We start from the raw sequence: 23916 nt of genomic DNA, 5'->3' as shown, positions 1-23916 counted from the left end.
AAAAACAATGTCGCATATAGACGAGCTATAGACAGCTTCCCTCCACCGAATAGTTGCTCACCTTGTATCACATTTTTCTGCTGTCCTCACCTTATGCTTGTGTGTTTTTCTCTCAAATCTTAAACCCTGGGTCTCTCACTGCTGCTCCAAAGGGCCACAAAACTATGTTACTGTACCTTTTATCTGTTGTGACAGCACGTTGGATTCGACTAGATCCAATTTCAGTTTATACAGGAAAAAAATAAATAAACCTCAATTCCTCACCCACTGAAGGTAAAAACAAAGGCAACTGAAATGATAAAAGCTTTATTCATAACAACACTGCTTGACTGGAACATCAACAACTGTACACAACTGTCAGTGTTTTTCTGCATATAGATTAATCTCTAACACTTAGATTATACATTAAATCTACATTTGAGTACCATAGGTCAGACCTTGTCTGTCCTACAAATCCAGTATTATTTAGAAATGACATTTTCTAAATGAACACAATAATATTACAACTCTGGAAATCAGTTGAATAATTTATATAATTGTTCTCATTTAATTGTGTTTTTCTCAGTACTGCATTAAATGCATGACAGTCATAACAAAATAAAAGAAAGCAATACAATGTGCAGATCAGTCAGAGATATTCTTAACAATGTGAGAAAATAGAACAAAATACAACAATTATCATGATACATAATTTTTTGTACACTGTCAGAAAAAAGAGGTAAAATAAAAAGACAGTTTCTGCTTCTGAGTCAAGGGGTAAAGGAGTCTGGAAAACTCAAAGTAGGCAGGATAACCTTCTCCTAGAAGAAGAAAATACAATATTCATGCATGTTTTGTGCGTACATTTATAATACTGCAGTTAAGTATGTTGGATATTTGCTTACAGTAGATGATATTTTATCAGAAGAACTAAGGCACTGTTATGGACTGGTGTCTGCTTCCATTTGAGCAACCCCACTAAAAGGTGGTTGGTCAAGTGCTTCCTGCAGAGGGGAGTCTTTGTCACCACCCAACTGACTGTTGTCACCGTCCTGTAATGTTTTAAAAAAGGACACAATGACTGCAGACACAGATTACAGACACAAAGAAATTAGAAAATAGGGTCACAGGTCATCTTTTTATAGGCAAGTCCCAATAAAACTAGTTTATAGAATCATACAAAAGGTAAACTTAATGTTTCTACAGGTCAAGATTTACTGTAAAGTCCTGTAAAATACTAAAAAGTATCTGTGGGGATTTTCAGTCATCCAGCTCATGGTTTAAACCGTGGTAATTTTCCAACTTGACAAGTCCAGCTGCCACCAAAGTAAAGCATTGGACCTTACTGCATCATAACCAATAAATAATATTGATTTGTTGAGTGAAAACTTTGCATCTAAAATATTTCAATTCAAATGTATTTTGGTTTTACGTTGACATACAGAGAGTTTGTCCTACAATCTTATTTAGTATTCAACTAATAGTAAATGCAAATATTGATGCACTTAGAGTAAACAAACAATAAAGCATAGCAGATAGGTCAGATTAGTTAGTCCAAATGTTGCATACACTATCTACTTAAAACATTAAAAGTTTTGAATGTTAAAGTGTAGATTAAGTCAAATAAGATTAAAAATATCAAAGCATGGCAAATGACAAAAGACCATCTTTGCTCACTCGATCTTAACATCACAAAACAGATATTTTCTTGTAATGGCCTTACTTAAATATATATTAGGTTGTAAGCAACATCACATTTTACCAGAATTTAAAAGGTGAAACTGGAAAATCCTATAATCCAGTATATTATACATATATTTGCCAATTAAAAAGTTCTCCTAAAAATCGGAAGTAATTAAACAAAAAAATAATAATAATTCAACCACTTTTTTGAAGTTATTTACCGTGGTGGATTGTGCCCCTCATCTCCTCCCCATCCCAACTTTTGTTTCCGTTTTATTATTTTCTAAAATAGCCTATAAATGATTAACAATAATGATACTGCATAACCTTCTTGATCCTTAACATAAAATAAACTAAACAGAATAAAAACACTGAAAGCCCAATGCTATTACCTTCAAAGGGCTTGGGGACACAATAAATAAATTTGTATTAAACCCAGGATTGATTCAAGTCAATGGGTCACAGGATCTATTACAGTAAGTATTTCTGCTGCTTATAAGATTTCATAATGGTCATGAAAGTCAATAACTCACCACAGTGAAAAGGTAAATGAGACAGCACCAAGAAAAAGGTCTTTGTTTCAAACAAAGTAAAGTAGCAGTTGGGAAAGTCGCATTCACTTCTATATAAGTATTTTAGGAAAAAACTAATTAATGCAGTAGCACCAGCACTCACCGTGATAACAGAGAGTCCTTTTGATTCTGTGACTGATGATCGGCTTGTAATTGGAGATAACGATGGTGACACAGGTGAGCGAGGTGACTTTGGCCCATGGGATAAGGACTGGCTCCTTTTCACAGCAGAGGACACTGCCTGGGCAAAGCGGGATGGGGTTGCAGGACAATAGGGCCTGGGAGCAGCAAAGCTCCTCAGTTTGTCCAAGCTCAAACCTACACATGGCTCCTTACATGGTAAACTACTTTGCCTTGTGAGTCGCATGACAGCTGCACTCTTGTCACTCCCTTTAGGACTAGGCTGGACGTTAGCGGTCCCCGTCGTCTCCTCCTGATATTGCGCAGGGGGAGGAGGAGGAGGGGGTGGTAACTGTGCGGTCTCTGCAGTTCCTTGAGCCTCCCTCTGGCCAGAGCCAGGACTGACACTAAGACTTTTCTCTGCAGCTGAAGTGACATAATATCCTGGTGTTTTTTTGTGCTGTGCCAAGCGAAAAGAGCCAGGCTTTGGTTTAGTTGCAGGTGGAATTTTGATCTCCTTGACCTCTGCTGGGGAACCTGCTTGAGGTGCCCCATTATCTGAAGATGAGATCCTCTCATCTGCTTTAGACAAAATTGATGGTGATGGGGGAGGAGTCGTTTCAGTTATACTTCCATTAACAGTGTCTTGGTTAGCAGCAGTGCTAGTCAGTAAGTCTTCCCTGGGTATAGTAGAGTGCAGCTCGCTTTTTTCATTTGACACCTCCGTCTGTCCCTTCTGTGCTGTGCTCTCCGCCATCTGAAGGGAACCAATATTAAGTCCCTCTTCTGAAGCTGCAGAAGGGGACTCCAGTGTCAGTGCAACTTCAAAGTATCTCAGCTTCTCTAGAGATTTCTGAGGCACGATAGTATACGTTGTCATCCCCACCTTGGGAATGTAGTCCCTTGTCAGCTCATTGGAAGGTTTGGGCTTTGGCTCAGAGTCTGTGGCATAAAATGATGGTGGCTTTGATGTGGCAGGGGCACTTGGTGTTGAGTTTTGGCATGATGAGGTCTCTGAGGTGTGGAATAAGGCGTGTCCGAGGCCAGGTGAATCCAGCTCATTCGTCAAAGTGGCCATATCTTTCTTCCCTGCTGGTTCAAAGGCTGTCACTTTAGCTGCCGTGGGAATTTTGTCCATTCGTTTCTGTGGAGGCATAGGCAGTGTGAAATCTGTTTGCACCTGAACATCCTCTCCTGTGGGGCGTGATACGCTGGTGCCTAGTGGGCTCTCCCACCTGTCAGTCGGCTCCCCGGGGGTTTCAGTGTTTGCCTGAATAGAGACCTGTGCTTCTGCATCCTGCATTACAGGATGAGGGAGACTGCTGGGTACCATGCTGCAATCCCCTTCAGCACTTTCAAGTGTAGACTCTTTGCATATTGTCTGTTGGCTTACATTTTCAACTTTATTAGGACCACTATCTGTAAGGAAAAATGCATTTTTTTCGTGTGAGTATATTTCAAAACATATTGCCTTAGCACATTAAGGCTAAGCTTGACTTTGCAACATATTTAGGTAACAGAAATGAAAACACTAATCCAATAGTAAACCCACTTGTATTTGCCAGTTCAGAAGAGTATGTGCCAGCAGTTGTCCTCACACTAGTGACAGCTCCAGAATTACTTGTTGTGCTCTGCAGTTCACTGTAAAAATCAAGCAAACATGAATAATTACAAGGACTGCTTCTACTAATGAAAACCATGGCTCAGCCTTGAAAAGCCATACTAGTACTCTTCGTACTTGCCATCTGAGGACAGATCAGGAGACTGATCTTCCCCACTGCTCCCGACAGACTTGGTGCTCAGTATCTCAGTATCTGGGGAAGGACAGTGCAGTGACACATCAGCTGACATGCTGAGACTGCTGTCCTCTCCCTGTGTATCCCTAGTCATTGTAGACATTGCTGAATGAGTTGTCTCTTCCTGCTCCATAATCTCCTCCAGTGTGTTAGCAGCTGCACCCCCTATAAAACATTATCAACAAAAACAATCAAAAACATCATCCTTTGCTGTACTTTAAGTAGTACTAGTAATGAAGCGAGTTGTTAAATGACCACCTAAGTAAGCCATTCTCTCTGGTCTGGTTCTTAATTTAGCACACACAAAGAGCAAAAGGAATTTCAAGGTTATCTGAACAAAAGTCACTGTTCTCAGCCTCTGATCTCTATACTGTATGCACTGAGACGGACCAGGCTTTTAGAGGAAGTTCTGAGGAAGCCATCATTCTCTGTGAATTTAGTGTTCGAACAATCGGGAGGACGGAAATGGTTACAAATAGACTGCATGCGGACTGAAGTCATAAAGTGGGTTTTATTGCCCTTTCTATTAATCAAGTCCAGGACACATGCGGCTGGTGAAGGAAAAATGGGTAAACAAAAGAGCAACAGAATCAAGAAAAACGGAAGACATCGGTGCATGGCTTAAAAGACAATAATTGAAAGTAGTTTTAGTGTAGTTAAGTGTACTTGATCACTTTAGCAACATACAAAATGAACACAGTTGTCTTTTTCCATTCTGATATAAGGGTTTGCTTTAAATGTCTTTATATAGAGGACAGGTCGAATTTCCCCTCATAGAATACAGTAAGGGGCACAATCATAGGAAGATAGGTCAATGCAAGTTAATTATAAAAAACAAAGAAAAACGACACAGAATTTATAGCATGGCAAAAATAAGCCTCTCACACACCATTCTGCTTTTTTAACCCAACTACCTGAGGGTTTGGATTGTCATACATTAAACAGATATTTGAATAGGCAAGGCTTGACTTTTTATTTAGATATAGTCTATATACTTAAACAGACGAGAAGAAGCCTATCTTAATTAAGTCAACACAGCTAGACAAAAAGAAACATAGTTGAGTAAACACAGACCCGAAAAATTGGTAAAGCTCAAGTGCTGGAAGCAGAACTGAATAAATCAGCAACATTGAGAACTTGTGAGGAACCACTGCAGCAGCATAAAACTTCCTTAGATAACTAATTTGATCTGCTCTGACAACATTGGGCTCATACAATACTTACAGGACAATATTAAGTTTAAGATGAAGCACTATTGAGTAATGACCAGTAGGAGGCACAAGAGTCAAACAAAACAAAAATGGTCAACTTGTGCAACAATATTTGACCTGTCTTTGAGGCCAAAGTACACATGACAAAACATCACTCGTTAGGAAACATTTTGTATTCAATGCAGTAGTTAAACAAACCTTGCAAACTTTCATCTGGAGGAATGGTTTGATGGACACCAGCACTAGGAGATGGGGGCGGTTGAGGAGCCTTGCGTTTAGTTCTCTTGAGTGAAGACTCTGCTGAGGACCCCCGACTTAAACGAGCCATCTAATAACAAAATTGAATGAAGTTTCCTAATCTCGTCATTCTACCATTACATCCAACTGTACAGAGCTATGCTGAGATGTGAGACCTTCAGTCTTAATATTCAATCCACTCACCTGATCACCGTCTGGCTGAGAACACGGTTCAGAGTAAAGTCTCCTGCGAGTGCTGTGGTCAGAGGTGGAGCTCTGTGACACAAGAATTGGAGGCTGAGGTGCTTGTCTCTTCTTTGGCACTTGAGTGGGCATTGTGGGAGAGCTAAGCGGAGACGAATTTGTGCTAGGTAAGGCCATGCTGAGTGGTCGAGGCTTGTTCACGAGCACTGGAGAAGCTGGGGCGCTGGCTGTCGTTGCCTTAAAAGATCAAACATCCAATCGGAACATGATAAGAGTACAGTTCACAAACAGCAAAGGGCACGTCAACCAATGGCAAACCAAAGTAAACAAACCTCCCTCTGAACATTTGAACATTACTTTCTAATTCAGTTGCATCTTTGAATAATCGATAAAACTTAATTAGATATGTGCAACATTGAAGCTTAACTGTTTTACCTCATCAGATCGTTTCTTGCTTTTTCGAAACATGCTAAAGAGGCCTTTGTTTTCTTTCTCCTTCTGACATTTATCTTTGCCTGGTGTGACTGCTCCTACAGAAAAAAGAAAAGACAAGATTACAGAAATCTGACAGCTTTGTAAATATAATCATTCAGTTTAAAAACTGAAATACCTGCGTGAGCTGGTGGATACACAGGGGAAGCAGATGGTCCTGCAAAACCAACAAGCATGAGATTTAGTGCCAAACCAATGGTATATACAAAAACACACAATTAGAGAAATGATGGGATACAGTATGACTGCATGGTCTTTATGTTCTAACACAAATTTTTATGTCAAAATATTCTGAAGCATTTGGTCTTTCAAAATGTTTGCACTTACCTTTTGTGTCTTTTGCATAAACCTCCCTTATTGCATAATCATTAAGTGAGCTGGACAACTCCAAAGGGGCCCGTGACTGAAGATCTTTCAACAGAACTGTAGTCTCAATGTCAAATTCACACTTCTCACATATTGCTGGTAAGAGTTCAGCCAGAGGAACTCGAGGATTGACCCGCAGAATAGTTTTCTGGGTCTTTTTGTAGTTTATTACCATCCGAACAGTTGTCTGCAGAACAACAATAAAAAAATGTGCCATACCATAGGTTTATTTGAAATGAATAAAATCTTATGTGTCAGCATGGTGTCTAATGTACTAAATGTACCTCGGGCATCTGAGGACCTGTCTTCTTATTTTTATCTTCCCCCTTAGGTTTAAGTATAATCTTCTCTGCATCCAAAGTTCCTATGAGAGCATTAGGCTTCAGCTTGATGTTGTTCCTGTTGGTGGTGACCAGTTCTAAGGTGTGGCTCGAAGGGTTCAGGTGGTACTTTGCACATAGCATCACTAATAGATCCATTAGGGGTTTGCTGAAAGGACGTGGAGAAAACTAAATATCTGGTTTGACACTGGTGTGCTGAAATTTCAAGTGGCAGGTGCACACAATACTGCTAAATATACTATTGTCGATGTAATTTTTGAAATAGTAATAAAAAAAAAAAAAACGACATGTACATGATTTGACACGAGTGATCTCATTAATGTGCATGCAAATTCTCCCCCTAATCTTAAATGCGAGGATAGTTTGGGGGTTTGCTTTCCGTTCAGCGCAATTAAAAAAAAATAAAAAAATAGAAAGCAAATTTAAATCCATTTAGAGTGCCAACAGTAACGTTGTAAAGCTTTCTAGATAACCATAATACAGTTAATCTATAATGCTTTAAACTTAATCCTCAAAATAAAGTCCTAACTCTGTTGTGCATGTACTTAAGGCCGGTTTAGGGGTAGAAAACGAGGTAAAGAATTCAGCGCCTAATCCTTATAGATTGGTCAGGTCATTTCTCAAGAGGCCAAGATACCTATGAAAGAACATTTGTAAACATTGTGCAGTATTAGAACGATAGTGATATCTTAAGTAAACTCTGTTAATGCAATGGCCCAGCGTTTTGAGCAAGTAACCTTACAGAAGGACACGCACGCCTATCTCTAAAAACCACTAACACTGAGATTCGTTGATAGGTGTTCATCTGATAGAGAGGTGTTGTCCTAGCTTAAGTATTTAACAATAATATTTACCTCCTTATTGCACTTTAGTATGTGATCATCAGATCATTTAGTATGTGAATAAATGAATGGATCGTTTGTGCATGCTCCACATACACATTAACTAAAGCCAGATATTCAGCTACTCCACCTAACTGACTCAATCTGACTGAAACTGAACTTTATGACTTAGTCAGTCTCATTATGCAGTGTTTCAATGTGCAGCTGAAATGTTCATGTTTTTGTATGAACCAATGCACATGTACCTGATCAGAATGCAAATGTAGTTATTCTTCATACTCTATGGAACATTGGGTTAAATTTATACACATCGTGGCTGTAACATACTTATTTAGATAGAGTGGTCCAATTATACCTGCCATGAACCATTGTCATCTTTTCCACTCCGTCAGGCAAAACCACAACCAGAGAAAGGTCTTTATCAATAAGGTTCTCTTTCTGGTCCATGGTTAAATGAGGGTTTCCTAGGTGCAACTGGGAGAAACCTGCGGAATCCAGCTTCCTGAGTCCTGGTGGGGATGGCGCTTTGCTTTTGGTCGACACCCTGTAGTTAGACAAGAAAGTGTAAATTATTCTCAGGGTTGCTTGTGCATTTGAGGACAAAATGCACTGACTTGCTTTGACCCAGCAAGAAATAATTAAGCCTTTTAAGTCACTGATAATGACGTTCCTCTTATTCATTCTCATGCTCTGTAAAAAAAAAATGTCAAAATAATTAAATTCTTCTATCTCTAACAGCAATCTGATGGTAAATCAAAGCGAACTTAGACAGCATGAAAGGCATCCTTTCTTCCTCAGGTTTTAGAAAGCAGCGAGGCTATTACATGAAAGAGCTCAAGTCCACTTTGCAAACAGGTCACAAGACAACAGAGTGGACAGATTTACTCACCGAGCCTAAAGAAATGGTTTTGAAAGAACAGATGTGAGAGAGACAGATAATAAGGCACAACACAGAGACTTGTATAATGTTTGTTTTTGTCAAAATTGCTCTTTTCAATGTAGTTATTACTTATTATAGCTAGGTGTGTGAGAGTATCTATAACAAAAACATTTCAGTTGTGATGTGTTTTTGAGTGTTTGACTAGGCTTGACATTCTTGGACAATGTGTCAATAAAGCGTGGGAGAGAGCAGTAGCAGTCATGTGAGTGTTACAGCACAGGTTGACCAGGTATATCAGCAGACCAATGCAGCTGACATTTCAGTGTTTAATTCAATCGAAGACTCTTGTCACCTGGCCAGCTGTTAGACATTCATACATTGTAAATCTGTGATGCATTTCAAATAATTACACCATTGGCATGATGCTCCTGAAAGGTGGTGAACCATAAAACCTGCTGCCAGTAAACAAAAATGTTTGGATTTGAACAGCGTTATCATTAGATTACATTTAAAGCTGTAACACATTCTGCTTTGTGTTACCATTGACATGAAATGACAAGCATTACATCAGCCGAGTAAAGATCACACTATTGTGGTGTAATGCCATCAACAAGCCGCAACTTTAGAAACATTCAAGTGTCACTTCATTTAGTCAACATATACAACAGGTTTTTGCAGGCCCAGTGCCCTGAATTACAGCCTGTAAAATCTCACGTGGGGGCACGGCTTATTCAAACTGAGGAATCTGAGCAATGCAAGGTCACGGCCTCCACTGAGGTACGTCTAGCAACAGACTATTAGTCTTGCTATGGGGGCAGCTGCCCTTAAACACTATGAATATGACGTATAGGAATACCACACTGAGACAAATCTCACACAAACCTCTTTTGACTTTGTGGAGTCTGAAAGTAGTGAGTGAGAAGCAGGCCAGCTGCTAAAGTAACTAACTTTAGCAGCTCTCTAATCGCTCATATAATATTTTTTTACCATTTTGTATGCGTTTCTTTAATTCTACTGTGATAAGTTCTCCTACAACTTAGTAAAACACATCTTAAGGTAAAAAAGAGATCATGAACAGTGACTACATTACAAATAATAGTTGGCCCCTTAATAGTGTTTTAGTCAATAATCCAAATATTTAATCATTTTCATGAACAACCTCAGCATTATTATCACGGCAGGTTCTGAAACCAATTTAGTTGTGTCTGAGCCATAAGAAGAGCCAGGCTACAGGCAGTGCAGGGGGTGTGTGTGTGTGTGTGTGTGTGTGTGTGTGTGTGTGTGTGTGTGTGTGTGTGTGTGTGTGTGTGTGTGTGTGTGTGTGTGTGTGTGTACGGTTGCACACAAGCACTTGAGAAAGTGAAGAAGAGGTGACATGACAAACACAAGTAAGCATTGGAACACAACAGAAACACGTTTTATCAGTTCATCGAGTCACGCAATTTAGACAAACAAGACAGTAACACCAAACCCAAATGCTGCCACATGTTTACTATTGACGGATTTTTTTCAATTTTGCTCTTAAGCATCTTAAAGTAACTAACCAACAGGGTCCAATTGCAGACCTCATCAATAGGGAACCCAGAGTTGGGAAGTAATGTATTCCTGACAGCTAAATCTGTCCTTTCTTATTTCTTAAAAACAACTAACTGGTGTCTGTTCCATAGTGGAATTTCTTGAAGGTGCACAAACGAGAACTCTCTTGTATCATTTCTAGTAAAATGCATAATTGAGGTTGTCCTGGATATACAGCAGTTACATTTTGATGCTTTTAGAAATATGCCATAATCGCACGGAACCCAACTAGATAATCATTAAAAATATTTTGGAAACATGCTTCCAGCTATTCTTTTTTGTTTTGGCATTGCTGCATGCTGCCTTTTGGATTGCATACTGTAGCTGAGCAAGGCTTTTAAGTGTGTTTGTTTTTTCTTGCTCATCCCACCTAACACCCTGTAGGCCAGACCAGAAAAAAAATATGTGGGCCATTTTTTGTGACTCATAAGCCACTGGTAGCGGTGTCCCCTATTATGGCTGACCAATGGACCAACACCAGCATTGCATATACCAAAAACATTTTAACTCAACCTTCTATAAGATGGCAGCTGTAAAAAACAAAACAAATAAAAACCTAGCTAGCAAACTAACCTTTAGGCTATACTGGAGAATACTGGAGTGATTTCACATCATCTTTACTGTTACTACAGACATATAATTTAAATTTACGGACATCTACGTGAAACTAATTCTTAAGACTGTATCTATGCTATAATAAATAGAGTACCAGCTTCACGTTGCTTGGGAGACTAATGGCAGCATTATGGTACAAACACTTATTAATTCAGTAGAACTCAATAAAATGAAACATTGTTTAGAAAACACTACCTGTACATGTTTGTGCAAGACATTTACTGGTAAAAAAAAATTTGAATAATAAGACTAACTGACATACAGTATAACAAGGAAATCCTTTAGGTAAGCTGCAATACACAGTGTATCATTGCACAAGAAAAAATAAACCTGCAGCCAAACAAACATCAAGCTGTATTTTCTCAGGAGGTGCAGGAAAAGGATAAACTAGATAAACTAGAGTTACAAGGCAATAATCAACATATTTCATGCTGCAAACAATAAATATTCCAAGCCAGTAATCGTGACACATAAGCCTTAATACTGTTCATAGTCATGTTCAGTTTTCAGGGATGTGTGTTACTGTCGTCCTCTTGCAGACTTCACCTTTAAACTAGGGGCTAAAAATCATGAAGTTAATAATTCTGTTTCTTTATTTAATTTTATGTCCCACATATTTACAGCAACTGACCAGGGAAACTGAAATCATCAGCACATATCGTACATCTATTATTAAATAATTTCCACCAAATCAACCTAACAAAACCGGTTCCATAAAGTTGCTGAGTTGCGGAAGGTAGACGGTAGAGGAAAGGAGAAAATGTGACACCTGGAACATCATGCATCTACATTTAATATTTTAACATACATCAGCAGATTTTATGTTTAGCCACCTTTCGTTTATTAATAGTCTACACTGTGGAAAAACAATAACTAAAATGGATTCACTAAGTCACCTCTGATAAAAAGCAAAACCAGAATTATTACAGAGCTGGTGATAATTTGGAAACAGTGATAAAATATTATGCTTCAGTTTATATTTGTATTGTTTATATATAATTTTATGCGGAAACAGGCTGATTTACATAACATTTGCAGTAGTACACCTTACTGCTCTCCCCAGAGCAAGGTACTAGTTCAAAATTTTTAGTCCCGTGAAAGGTGTAAAAACTTCCATTAGGTTGTTCAATTGATCCAACACAAATCACACAGAATTATGTCATGCAACTGTACCACTGTAATTTTATCCCATGTTCATTTAAATATTAATGTTGTTGAACACTTATGTGTGGAAAAGTAAGGAATGGCGTTTTAGAGGAATTTGATTCACAGATCACACAACATTGGTGGGCAACCAGCCGTGATTCCATTGCACAAACAGTGTGTACGTCAGAGAGACTAGTTAAAGCACACATGTACACATGTGGTCTCTGGTGGGTACAAAGTCCTGGTTTAAATACTCTGACTGTATATTTAGCAGTAGGATCTTAAGTCCTTTGCACTTTTTCTAAACTTCTTCTTTTAACATGCTCTACGAATGCTTAAAACATGGGATCTTAAAAGATTATCTGTTTTATTTTTACAGATCTTAAATGATTTTCAAAAGGAGAAACACAGTTGTGAAGTCAAATGTGACCCCCCCTCCCAAATAGAAACAACAAGTTAGCATGGAAAAATACACAGTAGTTGTTCAGGATTCAGGGTCAGCCCCGTTTATACAGCTGTGTCATCAGTGATTTTATTAAGACACCTCGAGCAGGTGACAGACACCAGACACACAGACTGGCTTGTTTTGCCATTCAGGCCTGTGTGTGTTTTTTTTGTTTTTTTTCCAGAAGCCCAGGATGTGTTGCTGAATAAGCGGAGACGTGTTCAAGCTTGACTGTGCTGATGCCTCATGCACAGGGTTTCCCTGGGAGGTCTGACACTAACAAACATGCCCATTCAATACCATAGGACATGCCTGACAGACGTGATCACAGACTATCAGGAAATAGCAGGCCTGTTGTCATTGTGCCATTTGTTGTTATTTCCTCATACAATAATCCAACAAAACTTCAGTGGCTCTGTGATAAACATGATGATGGGTTAAACTGACTTCATTGGTTTAGGAGCCCATTCCATTGTTGTTATTATTATTTAAATTAAACAAATATCTAGTGATCTGCCTCACACCTGATTTAAAATGTCTGCTATATAATTTGAGACAGGGAGAAAGGCTGCAAGTCTTCCAAATCCAACTCTTCTTGGTCAGGTTTTTAGCTGGTTTTAAATATCCAGATGGTGTTTATTGGGTAAAATACTTCAAATACTTTTGAGACAGAGAAGATGGTCTGGAGGACACTTTGAACAATGGTGGAAATACATATCTATGCTTTGTAATAAGTGATCAAAACAACCAAAAATTCCATTACATGTATTTGTTTTCCACACTCTAGGTGAATGTAAGAATGATCAAATAGAAGCAACCGTGAGAAAAAAGCAGCCTAAAGCCTTGGTAGAACTTTTTCTTTGAGCTTCATAGGAGGTGAACAATTATCAAAAATGCCTGCTGTGCCATGCTAGCAGCTGCTAGTAGCAGGATGGCAGGATGCAGAATGGTAGCCTCACATTCAAAGTAACAAGTTTCAAAAAGGGCCTTCTGCTCAGTCTCATTCACAGAAAGATAAAAGAACAACAATTCAACGGTCCAAGCATCGACACACCGCCACACGTCAACTAGGAATAGCTAGCTCAGTCAAACATACAGGCTCTAACATGCCACAGTGCAGCAAGTGCAACACACCCTTCACCTCAAGTCAAAACACACACAAACACACACGCACTGACTGAGTTCATGGTGAATGAACGAAAATCATAAAAAGCATTCAAGGTGCTTTCTTACACTGTTAGACAGAGACAGAGACAGTGACTGCACAGGTCAGTGCAGATATAACACATCGACGAACAGATAATCAGAGAACAGGTGTGACAAACCTGTTTTTTTTTTATCTCACTTTGCCAACATTACCGTTCCCGCTCTTACCTCTTTTCCTACAGCTTTCTCCACTCAGATAATTCCCATTCTGCTGTGCATCTCCCATGAGTAGTCAGACAGACTAAACTCTATCAGTAAAGCTACAAAAGGCCCACCTTAATGCCACGCCCATGTTGTGACATCAGATATCTGTCTCCTGCCTATATCCTGTCGGCCCCCCCCTCATTGCTCCTGGGAAAGCTCCAGCGCACAGTGTGTCAGTGACACTCCCCCTGTGGTCACGAGCTGAAAGGTAAGCAGCTCTGCCTCCCTGTGCTGACAGATAGCTGTGGGTGGGACCAGGAGAGGGGAATGCAAGATGCTACACCAGCAATTATGCTGGGTTATCATTTTAATCATGAATGGGTAGAATTTCTAATCAAGTAGTGAATGGTGTGAGTAACACAATTAAAAAAACAAAAGGCACTCTGAAGGGCTTATCTCATTACAGTCTTATGAGTTCTCTCTACTCCCTAATTTAATCAGGTAGGTCTCCTGTGTTTGTTTGCTTTTCAGTATAAAACCCTCAAAACCACGCCTTACTTATGCAGAACTGACTCACTCCAAAAGCATGTTGTCAGTTGAGTGTAACGCCAATGATAGTGATTCTGACAAACAAAAACAATGAGACACACAAGATGCGTATTTACTGCAACAGTAAGCTGTTCCTCCTAATAAACTTGGCAATGGCTTATTGGAATTTTCTTTACCTTCTATAATTCCAAGGAAGTAAAAATAAAACTCCAGACAGTAAATGACATTACCTATCAATAAGCCAAGACAATTTAAGATACCTTAGTTTGGCTTACCAACACCTTATACTTAAAAATTCAGCCGAAGAAAGGACCAATAGTTTCCTGAATCGTTATCATGATTCATTGTTGATTCAAGTACTCAGGACAAATTTGAATAACACTCAGTTTAACTGTACATACATTCACTGATCTGAACTACTGTAGCTCTGTCTTTGCCTCCTGTCTCCATAAAAAGTGTACAAAGAGAATTTTTAACTAAGACCAAGAAGTTGTAATCTTGGCTCCTGCCACCATTAGAAAATTTAAACTTTCCTTTGCTATAAAATAAAATAGGGGTCTGTGAGATTTGCAAATCATTGTAAATCTCACAAACCCTATAACCTACATTACAAATTTTGCATGTATTTTTATGTATTGTCTTCAGCTTTGCAGATGCAATAAATACATAATTTTCCTTGTGAAGTAAGTGTCCACGTTCAGTCCTTTATCGGCAGTCCTTCACTTTCACTTCACAGTGTGTCCCTTTTTAAGACCAGCACTAGCAAATATCATTAGATGATAAGGAGGTTAAGTGCTGAATGGAGATGTAGAAGGCTTGAGAAGTGGAGTAGGGGAAGGGCCGTGGGTGGAAGGGGGGGGTCTCTGCTGAAAGCACAGGGCCAGAGTAACAGCTGGTAATTTGGTGAGAGTTCACTCACAGTAAACACAAGCTTTTTAAAGAGGGTCTGGAAAGGCCATTACTTTCTAAACAGTGTGGGATGGAAAGAGATTAGTAAGGAAAAAAGAGAGCATAGGGACCCTATGAGAACTTCCCACTTCCTACATTTATTGTTTATTATTACACGCAAAACAAAAACTGTTTCCCACTGTTTTCCAGCAAAGGCGTAAACTCAAACTCTGCAGGCCTCCTTAACAGTATTATGTTGACTTCTGGTAAATATTTAAGGACCGGCCCTGTGACGTTATTAGGAAATAATATTCATTTGTCATGTCCACCTAGTTTTCATTACGCATTTTTACTCCCTGGTGCTAAATCTTACACCGAGCCACAGGACACTAGCAGGGCAGCATGTCTGTTAGCAACTTAAGTAACAACATTAAAAAGAGTGATCCTTCACCTCCCTGTTTGGTTCCCCACGTCATTCTGTTCTGTGAACTTAGGTCTGCTATGGTACATTACCCTCACCTTATCTCAAAGCAGCTGAAATATTTTTGTGTAAACATTGCACCAAAAGAATCCCCGGTTCTGCAAAGACAAAAAAAAAAAAAAAAAAAAAAAAAAAAAAGGGGGATAAAGTATTTGCGCCACACATGAAAAAGAACACAATGTGTGTTTTAGTCTCTGTTTATGCACAAAGAGATGAACTTGGAAGAAGCTGTTTGTGTTTGTGGGCACATAGTTTGACAAATGTGCAGAAAAGATAAGGTAAATGTCCCTCTATCCTCTGGTGACTTGGCTAAAAGTGTTTGTTTTTAAAAGAGATCAACATTTTGAAAAAATAACTTTGAGAGAGTGAAATCTTCCCCTTGAGTCATAATTATAACTCTCACACTGGGTGCTTTCATCTGAAACAATGCTGCATTGTCTACAGTGGGGCATCTTTTGAAGGCAAACCAGCATGTTTTCCCTCTGTCTAATATCACATGAACTGAGGTTTCTACAGCGAGGACACACATTGATTGATTTTGCACTGAAACAAGGAAGAGTCACATCTTATTTCGTTGCTAACAGTGTAAACAGAATATCCAGAGTTGAGTTAACCTTGAGATGTTGAATCCAAGCAGAGATGGCACACATTTTTTTATATAAAATCTCAAGGCAAGAACAAAACCATCTGTCCTAATATTTCACATTTGTGGTCAGAGGAGGGGCTTTGCACCTTTCCCTCCACAATTCCTCTGAAAAAAAAGAGTGCCTGTACGTTTAAACATCTGAGGGGATTCAAAAGCAGGAACACATGCACTGATATAGTGCCATGTTGAGAACCAATTCAAGTTGGGCAATTTTGGTGTGCAAGGTGTGCATCTATCGGTTTTTGTCCACATGTTAGCCCAAGCTTGACCTCAGGATATGTCATTAATTGGTTAATAGACAGCTTGACAAGGTCTTGATAAATATACCTGCACTACATACAATCAGCAACAGTCAAAACAGACTAAGCCTTTTCTATACATATCTAACGTAAACAAGGCAAACACTGATAATGAGGTCAGGCAAATCCAGGCAATTTGTTCCATTGTCACATAAAATGTTTGAATGTTATTGGAGATAAGTAAAGGTTCCCACTGAGGGCACACAAAGGACTAATTCATGTTAGATCCTTGTGAATGTTTGACTGGCTGAGAGTGGGAGGTATGCAACTGTTATGCCCTGAAACAGTGCATAACAGAAACAAAGGGAGGCAAGACACCCAGGCTGTTTAGCCAGTGTACAGAGGGTCTGCACAGCACATCTATTTAAACAGGCTGCTGTTCACAACACCACTGCTGTATAGACCTGAGAGATAAAAATAATACTAAATATATTAATCAACAAATGTGTTTTATAATGTTCATTATTGTCCAGTTAGAGGCATTCAGTGGGATTTTTCGGTCAATGCGTTGGCTCCGCTGTGGTAACAAAGACAACCCATTCTTCACTTTTCCTGGGATGTTAGCCATTTTGTCTGTTTTAGCGCTGTGAGGCAGAAAGCATCCATGAGATAAAACATCCCAGTATTCAGAGACACACCAGCTTATTGCCAGGGGAAGATTGTGAGGCTTTAATGCTGTTTTTCCCTCTTGCTTTCTTACATCCAGTGGGAGGTTAACTCTGAATGACACCCTTTATCTTCCTCCTGACAACAGATAATCACAGTGGGCCTTCTGTGAACAGCACACTGGAGAGCAAATTATACATTTTCCTGAATTATGACAGTCATGTTGTCTCTTGTATCTTTAAGGAGAAAATCCTGTAATATGTCTAGTCAAGGCTATGCTATTTGTCCATCCTGCCTTTGGTCACTCCACATGTCCATGTTTTAATCTCAGTTTGATCAGACAATCTTGCCATGACTTTCAACTGTAGACTCATGTGAGCAGCTGTGCCCTTGGAATGTCTGCATGTGGGGAAACAGCTGTGGTGGATTCTCAATACCTTAACTAACTCCACATTCTGCCAAGAGGAAAACCAGCTATGTGAGATCATGGTCTAAGGTGTGTTCAATTAGCAATGGTTCAAGCAATACACCATTAGACGGTAACAAATGACCTGCTTCTTGAAGCAATATAATACATTTACTGAGAAACACTTCGTTAAAGATTAATCTGATGACTGCATTAGAATGCTTTCAGTTTTTAAACCGGCCCCCGAAAATAAAACACATAACCCATGTCAAATAATATAATAGTCAATATGTAGATACTACATTTATTGAGGATTTGGGTGGTACATGAAATGCATATGCTTTGCATATGACTGCATTTGAATAACTGAGAAGCAGCATGTCTAAGAGCTACAAATAAAAGAAACCACAAATAAGACAGAAAGCATGTGCTTTCCCTCACACCCCAACAGAGTGTGGGTTACTTTTCCAAATAATAGTCAAACCACAGAGATTTAGGTAGTCTACTGCTCTCCAAAGGAGGGAGTGTGGCTCTGCGCCCAGATGACACAAGACTTATGAAATATGATTACAAGTCACACCAAAAGCAATTTTTAACTGCACATGATGTGTCTGAATGCTATTTTTACAAATGGAAAATTAAAGTATGCAAGGCAACACTGGAAACTTTGCCTAACTGTCTTGATGGAATTGGAAAATATCTTATGTTAAAATGCACCATCTCACCTCTAATTTCAGTCACGAAACTCAGCAAATCTGCTAGGAATACCAAAGGAGTGAATAGTGACTCTGTGAAAAGCTCTGGAAACATACTCCCCTTTTTAATGATTCCAACCACTGGGATACAAGCAGCTGACATCATCTCTGAGTCCCTGAACCAAAAGTGATGGGAAATTCCAACGTGTCATATACTCACAGCCGCTTTTTTACTGTGATTTTCTACAAGTATTACACATGACAAATCCGTATTTGAAACAATATCAGTTTCAAAACCAGTTAGTGCATGATTTCCAGAAGAAAACAAAAAACATCATCGGGCTCATCATAGACTCAGAGGAGAATGAATGTTTTGCCTGCAAAATACTTCCCATGACCTCTACATATGGTCATGGCAAATTCTCAGTAAAACTCTGATAGCAGGAAATGAGGAGAGTTCAAAGGTTGAAACGTCTGCATCAACTGTGACTGAGATGTACAGTGCAAATGGGGAATGGTTGCTGAGAGGTGGTTAAGCAGATGCCTCATTTTATCTTCGCGCCTTAAACTTGAAATACAGCAGTTTGCCTGCTAATTGTTGATGTGATATGCCAGTGATTGTCACACAATTTTCACACTTAACCTAATTTTAAGACCTTTATTGGTCAGAATACAAAAATAACATTTCATTGCCATGAACCCTCCTCATGGCCATGAAAAGGGTTACTGGACACCCTTAGGTTTTACTGATTTTTCTCCTGACACTGAAAAGCACAAGACACTGATATGGCAGCTGCATTTCCAAATGACAGCTCTACATACCTCAAACCAGAGCTCCTTGAATGGGACTGAGATCCACGATCATCCATGACCAAACTCATCGGTTTAACAAAATCCCTCGGACTAGTCAAACACAGACAAAAAGCACAATTCATTTTTAGCAGCGTCGTGCATACTAAACGCTCTACGTGGTAGACTAACCTGCTGCTTTCAAGTGATGAAAACGCACAGATACCGAAATATGGGCGAATCCCACATGATGTCATCAGTTTTTCAGCCACATTGACCCCTTTCTACTTCTTTTAATTTTACGTACGTCTAACAATTAAAGAAAATATTTACTATACGTGTCTTACCAAGAATGCAGCTGCTTTCCCAGCAGTTATCCCTTTCCATCAGTCTTCAAAACGCTTACTTGTAGTTGCAGGCTGCATGTGTGTACATATGCTCCATAATCCTTAGTTCCGTGTTTTGCGCCTATTTACGCAAACCATTCCAGTGTAGTTTACCTTTTACCCTCCCCTTTAACTTATACTTTCGGACATAACTACTTCATTTCCCTGCTGGCACCACGCACAACTCTGCCAACTTTTCTCTGCACATCCAGGGCACTGCATCATCGCTACGTTGATCTGTAAAAGTGGGGCGTCTCTCAGATCCAGTTTACCTTCCCTCCAGGATCCCGATGGGATATTTGCATGACGTTATAATGTCCGAGTTTGCACCTTGATATAAAGATACAAAGCAACAACCCGAGACACTTATCCCTAGACGAACAACACATGTATCTAAACGTATTTATTGAGCAGCCCATCAAAACACGCCAGAAGAGTTGTTTTGAACGTCCGTTAAATCAATGCTTTATTTGTTTACAGTGACACCGTGTGGCAGCACATGGAGATGACCAATCTACTTCGGTGGGATACAATTCAAGCATTTCCATGTACAATAAAAGGCCAGATGGATATGGAACATTACACCCATAGGCTATGTGATCATTAAATGATACATTAATGTGCTGCTAATATCACAGCACTGATTCTGGCCTTTAGGCTTTGCTGAAAATGTATGTTCTAGTTCATCTTAAGATGCCCAATAGGGTTAATATCAGGGTTCTGTGAAAGGCACTGGAGTTCCACATACTTTGCCATACGGTGTAAGGATTGCAGTGAAATAATTATTTACAGGATTTCTCTTTCATATGGGCGGCACAGTGCCAGAAACATTGGCGTCTGCACAGTAGAACATCTCCACACCATGTGAACAGTTTTGTGGGTAGAGGCCACTCATCGCCAAACCGGTGATCATGACAAACAAGCCAAGTGATATCAAGATAGTGGGTATCACGTTTTCACCCTGAAACCAGCGGCCGGAGGAAAGTTTGAGAAAGCAAGCTGATGGGAGGATGAAGATCAGAGGTGTGGCGCTCAGAACACCCTGAAAATATTGGGAGACAATTCCAGTAAGATAAACAAGAACTGGCTAAACATACAGTGCATATGCGTTGATATAATATTTTATAATATATAATATTACTCACATTCAGCTCCAAAACGACTCCCAGGCAGTCATAGGCCAAAGATATTGATGTGCAACCTGCAATTATCAGCAATGTTATGGCCACATGTTCAGCTTTCGAAAGATCCCTACAGCAAATGACATTAGATACCACCTAAGAAGATAAACAAGAATACAAAAATTATTTTCTACATATGAGGATAATAGTTTTCTGCCACTGGAAAAGCAACTCTAATTAGTAGTAGCTCAATGAACAGCTCTTCAGGGGCAGTTGGGTCTAAAGTGCAAAGATTCCATTTTGTGCATTTTGCCTTAAAGGCCTGTTTAGGTCAAACCCTCTTAATACCACTTTTCTGCACACATGTAAACGTTTAACTGCTAAATTCTTAGTTTGGCACATGAAAGAGTTCTACTTAACTCTCGTGTAACAAAACACTCCAGTGGAAATGTGGTTATTATGCTCAGGCCAAAACAGAAGCGACCAAATGTTGCCAGGTTGTCATTTCTGCAGTAGTTCTCAAATATGTCCCCTGAAAAAGGAAAAACTGGAGTTCAAAATACATTTGTGATGCTAACAAGAACCAACATACTAGCGTCACCTCCATATTTTTTTACCTTGTGTGTAGCCAGTGAAGGTGGTGTAGCCAGCAACAGCAAATGCAGCACTGATTATTAGTGCTGAGCCAACTGAGACATGGGTGACTTGAGACCACTTAGCGAGGGAGGGCTGCTCCAGGGACCCGTAGATAAGAAAGCTGTTGTGGTGGCATATAAAGGCTAATGATACAAATGGAGAAGAACAACAGAGTCACATTAGCAAACAATAAAATCATAGAAAAAAATAGTTTTCCTGTAATTTAAATTTGCAATCTCTACCTAAAAGCCTGTTTACAAGTAGTAGCTATTATACTTGGTGAAATGTCATCTGACAGTCATGTGTGTGAAGATCTCGGACTGGTGGAAACTCAGATCTGCCCAATAGCTAGTGAGCATCCATTCTTGATAGGTCTTAGCTTTGTCTCCATAAAACTCAGATAAAATACTGTGTGATTCATATGATGCTGCAAATGATACAGCACACATCTGTTTCCTTACAGCTTCTTTCTGAAAAATACAATTAGTGCTGCAATTAGTGTGTATATAAGGAAAATGTGTGGTTGTAAAACTAAAACAATTACCTAAAAATGTCTGGAAACAATCTGAATATTTCAATATCATTTAAAAACACCCCAGTTTATTCCCTACCTACTACTCACAGTCTGGCTGAAAGAAATACATAACTGCACCGAGTTTGCCATTATAATTTAAGTGCATAATGTTGTAACAATGGAGCTTTTATTTGTGTTTTAATTTTTCTTCTATATCTATGAGAGATATATGTAGATGTATTTGGCCCCTGTCCCATGCTGAAAGGATACCACTTTTTTCCTGTTGTCTAATCTGGTGCATTATTTGTCTTGTTTAACACAGTTTGTTCAACAAGCATCTTGAATAGTTTATGTGTCTGTGGTACAAATCTTTTAGGACACACATTCACTGTACTGCTTAAAATATTCTGGGGATCGCCATTAGCAGCAGCATGCAAACAAACTCACCAAAAGACATTACGCCAACTGCCTGAATTGCATTCCACTTTGCAAATGCCCATGCATTCTCTGTAGGAAGGCTACAAATTGATATTGATATTCAGTCATCAAATACAACACGGGAAAAAACAAACAAACATGATTATGTCTACAAATGGCAAACAGCTCATACATTTGAGTTCCAAGGGTAGGTGCTCTGATGATGGCAATGATGAGGATGGTGAGTGTCAGCACCATTGACAGGAAGGACACCTGATAACACACACGGACGTTGGACAGACCGTTGTGAAATCATAATGTGACACAGAATACTGTAAAATAGTCAGTCTTACCTTCCCGAGTTTCTCTATGTTCCGATAGAGCGAGAGAGGCAGTGTCAAAGCAAGGGTTGATAGCAAAATGACAAAGTGACGCTCTGCAAGTATGTGATCTGGACCAACTGCAAGCACCACACATTTAAATATTTTTACTGCACTGCATCTCTATTTAATGCATTGCAATTTTGTTGTTTGGTTTTTATCTACAGTGGAATAAACTATAGTGCATAAGCAGCATACCTCCTGGTATTCTCAGAAATACTTTGGTCAGTGTGTCTCCAATAGTGATGTTGTAGCTAATCATAGCTGAGGAAGAAAACAACAGAAATGTCTGAGGTGAACTCACTGAATTAACTACAGCAAGGAAAGTTGTTTGATCACACTGGAAATTCCATGTCAAACCTTACAGTGCATGGCATGAGAATCTTCACCTTTACATGTGTGTGCACGTTAAACTACTCACCAATGAAAGGGTAAAGGAACTGTAGCCCAGATAAAATCAGAAATCCAGGAAAACCAAATGTGCTTTTTACCAGTGACTGATAACTGTCTGTCCCTGATAAGTTGCCTCCTTTGATTAATAAGATGATTGAGTAGTCTGCCATGAAATGCAAATATAATGTTATTGCTTTTGTTCATTTGTTAAGTCCACGTGTCACTTTTCATAACAAGACTTTCCATATACCCACCAGTGATGTACGCAACAGCTATTAAAAGCAGGAGGCCAAAGGGGAGCCCTGCCTCGTTCATTGCATATGGTAGACCTGGTTTTAAGAGAGAAAGCATATACTAGGTAATAGCATGAGGAAAAAAGAGTAGATGAAGAATATTAAGAATTCACGCAACCAACACAAATTATAATGTTCAAAGACAGGATTCTCACTTGACATCCTTAGTGGACTAAGCAAAAACATTTTTTTCATGTTGACCTGTGCTTTATAAAGGCCACATTTAATTAATAATTCCTCAATTGTTTCTCAAAATTGAAAATGTGACATTTACTTTGCGGTTACATTTCATTTTAGTCCAGCATACCTTATTTTTCTGTGTGATATTTCTGACATCTTTAATATTAGCAAGTCAAAAACTATAGAACATGACAAAACTTTCATTAATATTTGTAAACAATTCCGCTGCGTCATATTGATGATCGTTTGGTTTCAAACGTCATCTGCGGGAGACAACACATAGATTCATTCTGGACAGATGGCCCTCAATGACATTTAACTGAAAGGCAGACGTAGAACACATTAACAGCTGTTGCCTGTAAGAAACAATGAGGTAGATTATA

At 39.2% G+C, this 23916-nt stretch overlaps 2 protein-coding genes across 6 annotated transcripts; both read right to left on the bottom strand.

Moving 5' to 3' along the window:
* Nucleotides 1-290: 290 nt before the first annotated feature.
* Nucleotides 291-19984, bottom strand: cobll1b (cordon-bleu WH2 repeat protein-like 1b). 5 transcript variants are annotated; one of them, XM_067516112.1, is made up of 14 exons: nt 19561-19984; nt 19247-19327; nt 8199-8387; nt 6945-7149; nt 6622-6847; nt 6413-6451; nt 6238-6332; nt 5803-6039; nt 5560-5689; nt 4093-4315; nt 3907-3995; nt 2338-3773; nt 885-1031; nt 291-800 (listed from the first exon to the last, which is right to left on the bottom strand). In XM_067516112.1, the coding sequence occupies exons 2-13, from the start codon at nt 19303-19305 to the stop codon at nt 921-923; spliced, it is 3039 nt and encodes a 1012-aa protein (XP_067372213.1). In that variant the 5' UTR covers nt 19306-19327; nt 19561-19984; the 3' UTR covers nt 291-800; nt 885-920. The 5 variants fall into 5 exon arrangements, with proteins under 5 accessions (XP_067372213.1, XP_067372215.1, XP_067372212.1 ...); XM_067516114.1 differs by lacking the exon at nt 19247-19327 and having other exon boundaries at nt 19561-19982; XM_067516111.1 differs by lacking the exon at nt 19561-19984 and having other exon boundaries at nt 19247-19374.
* A 69-nt stretch (nt 19985-20053) lies between these two features.
* Nucleotides 20054-23389, bottom strand: slc38a11 (solute carrier family 38 member 11). The gene is made up of 11 exons (XM_067516116.1): nt 23315-23389; nt 23089-23223; nt 22866-22931; nt 22641-22747; nt 22481-22560; nt 22318-22388; nt 21338-21499; nt 21141-21252; nt 21058; nt 20745-20876; nt 20054-20641 (listed from the first exon to the last, which is right to left on the bottom strand). Exons 1-11 carry the CDS (start codon nt 23373-23375, stop codon nt 20402-20404), a joined length of 1167 nt encoding a protein of 388 aa, XP_067372217.1. The 5' UTR covers nt 23376-23389; the 3' UTR covers nt 20054-20401.
* Between the last annotated feature and the right edge of the window lie 527 nt (nt 23390-23916).

This window comes from Channa argus, chromosome 9, assembly GCF_033026475.1.
Source record: "Channa argus isolate prfri chromosome 9, Channa argus male v1.0, whole genome shotgun sequence".
NCBI classification, from domain to species: domain Eukaryota; kingdom Metazoa; phylum Chordata; class Actinopteri; order Anabantiformes; family Channidae; genus Channa; species Channa argus.
Note: the sequence above shows the minus strand (reverse complement) of the source record. Positions and strands in the feature narration are given on the sequence as shown.

Excerpts from the sequence above, each read along its gene's own strand:
- slc38a11 (XM_067516116.1), bottom strand. The coding sequence starts at position 23,375 with ATGAACGAGGCAGGGCTCCCCTTTGGCCTCCTGCTTTTAATAGCTGTT. Across the intron at positions 23,224-23,314 it reads AGCTGTTGCGTACATCACTG|ACTACTCAATCATCTTATTA; the intron begins GTGGGTATATGG and ends ATTTCATGGCAG. Across the intron at positions 22,561-22,640 it reads ACATAGAGAAACTCGGGAAG|GTGTCCTTCCTGTCAATGGT; the intron begins GTAAGACTGACT and ends GTGTGTTATCAG.
- cobll1b (XM_067516111.1), bottom strand. The coding sequence starts at position 19,359 with ATGAATTGTGCTTTTTGTCTGTGTTTGACTAGTCCGAGGGATTTTGTT. Across the intron at positions 5,690-5,802 it reads CTCAGCCAGACGGTGATCAG|ATGGCTCGTTTAAGTCGGGG; the intron begins GTGAGTGGATTG and ends TTTTGTTATTAG. Across the intron at positions 3,774-3,906 it reads TTCTGAACTGGCAAATACAA|ATAGTGGTCCTAATAAAGTT; the intron begins GTGGGTTTACTA and ends TTTTCCTTACAG.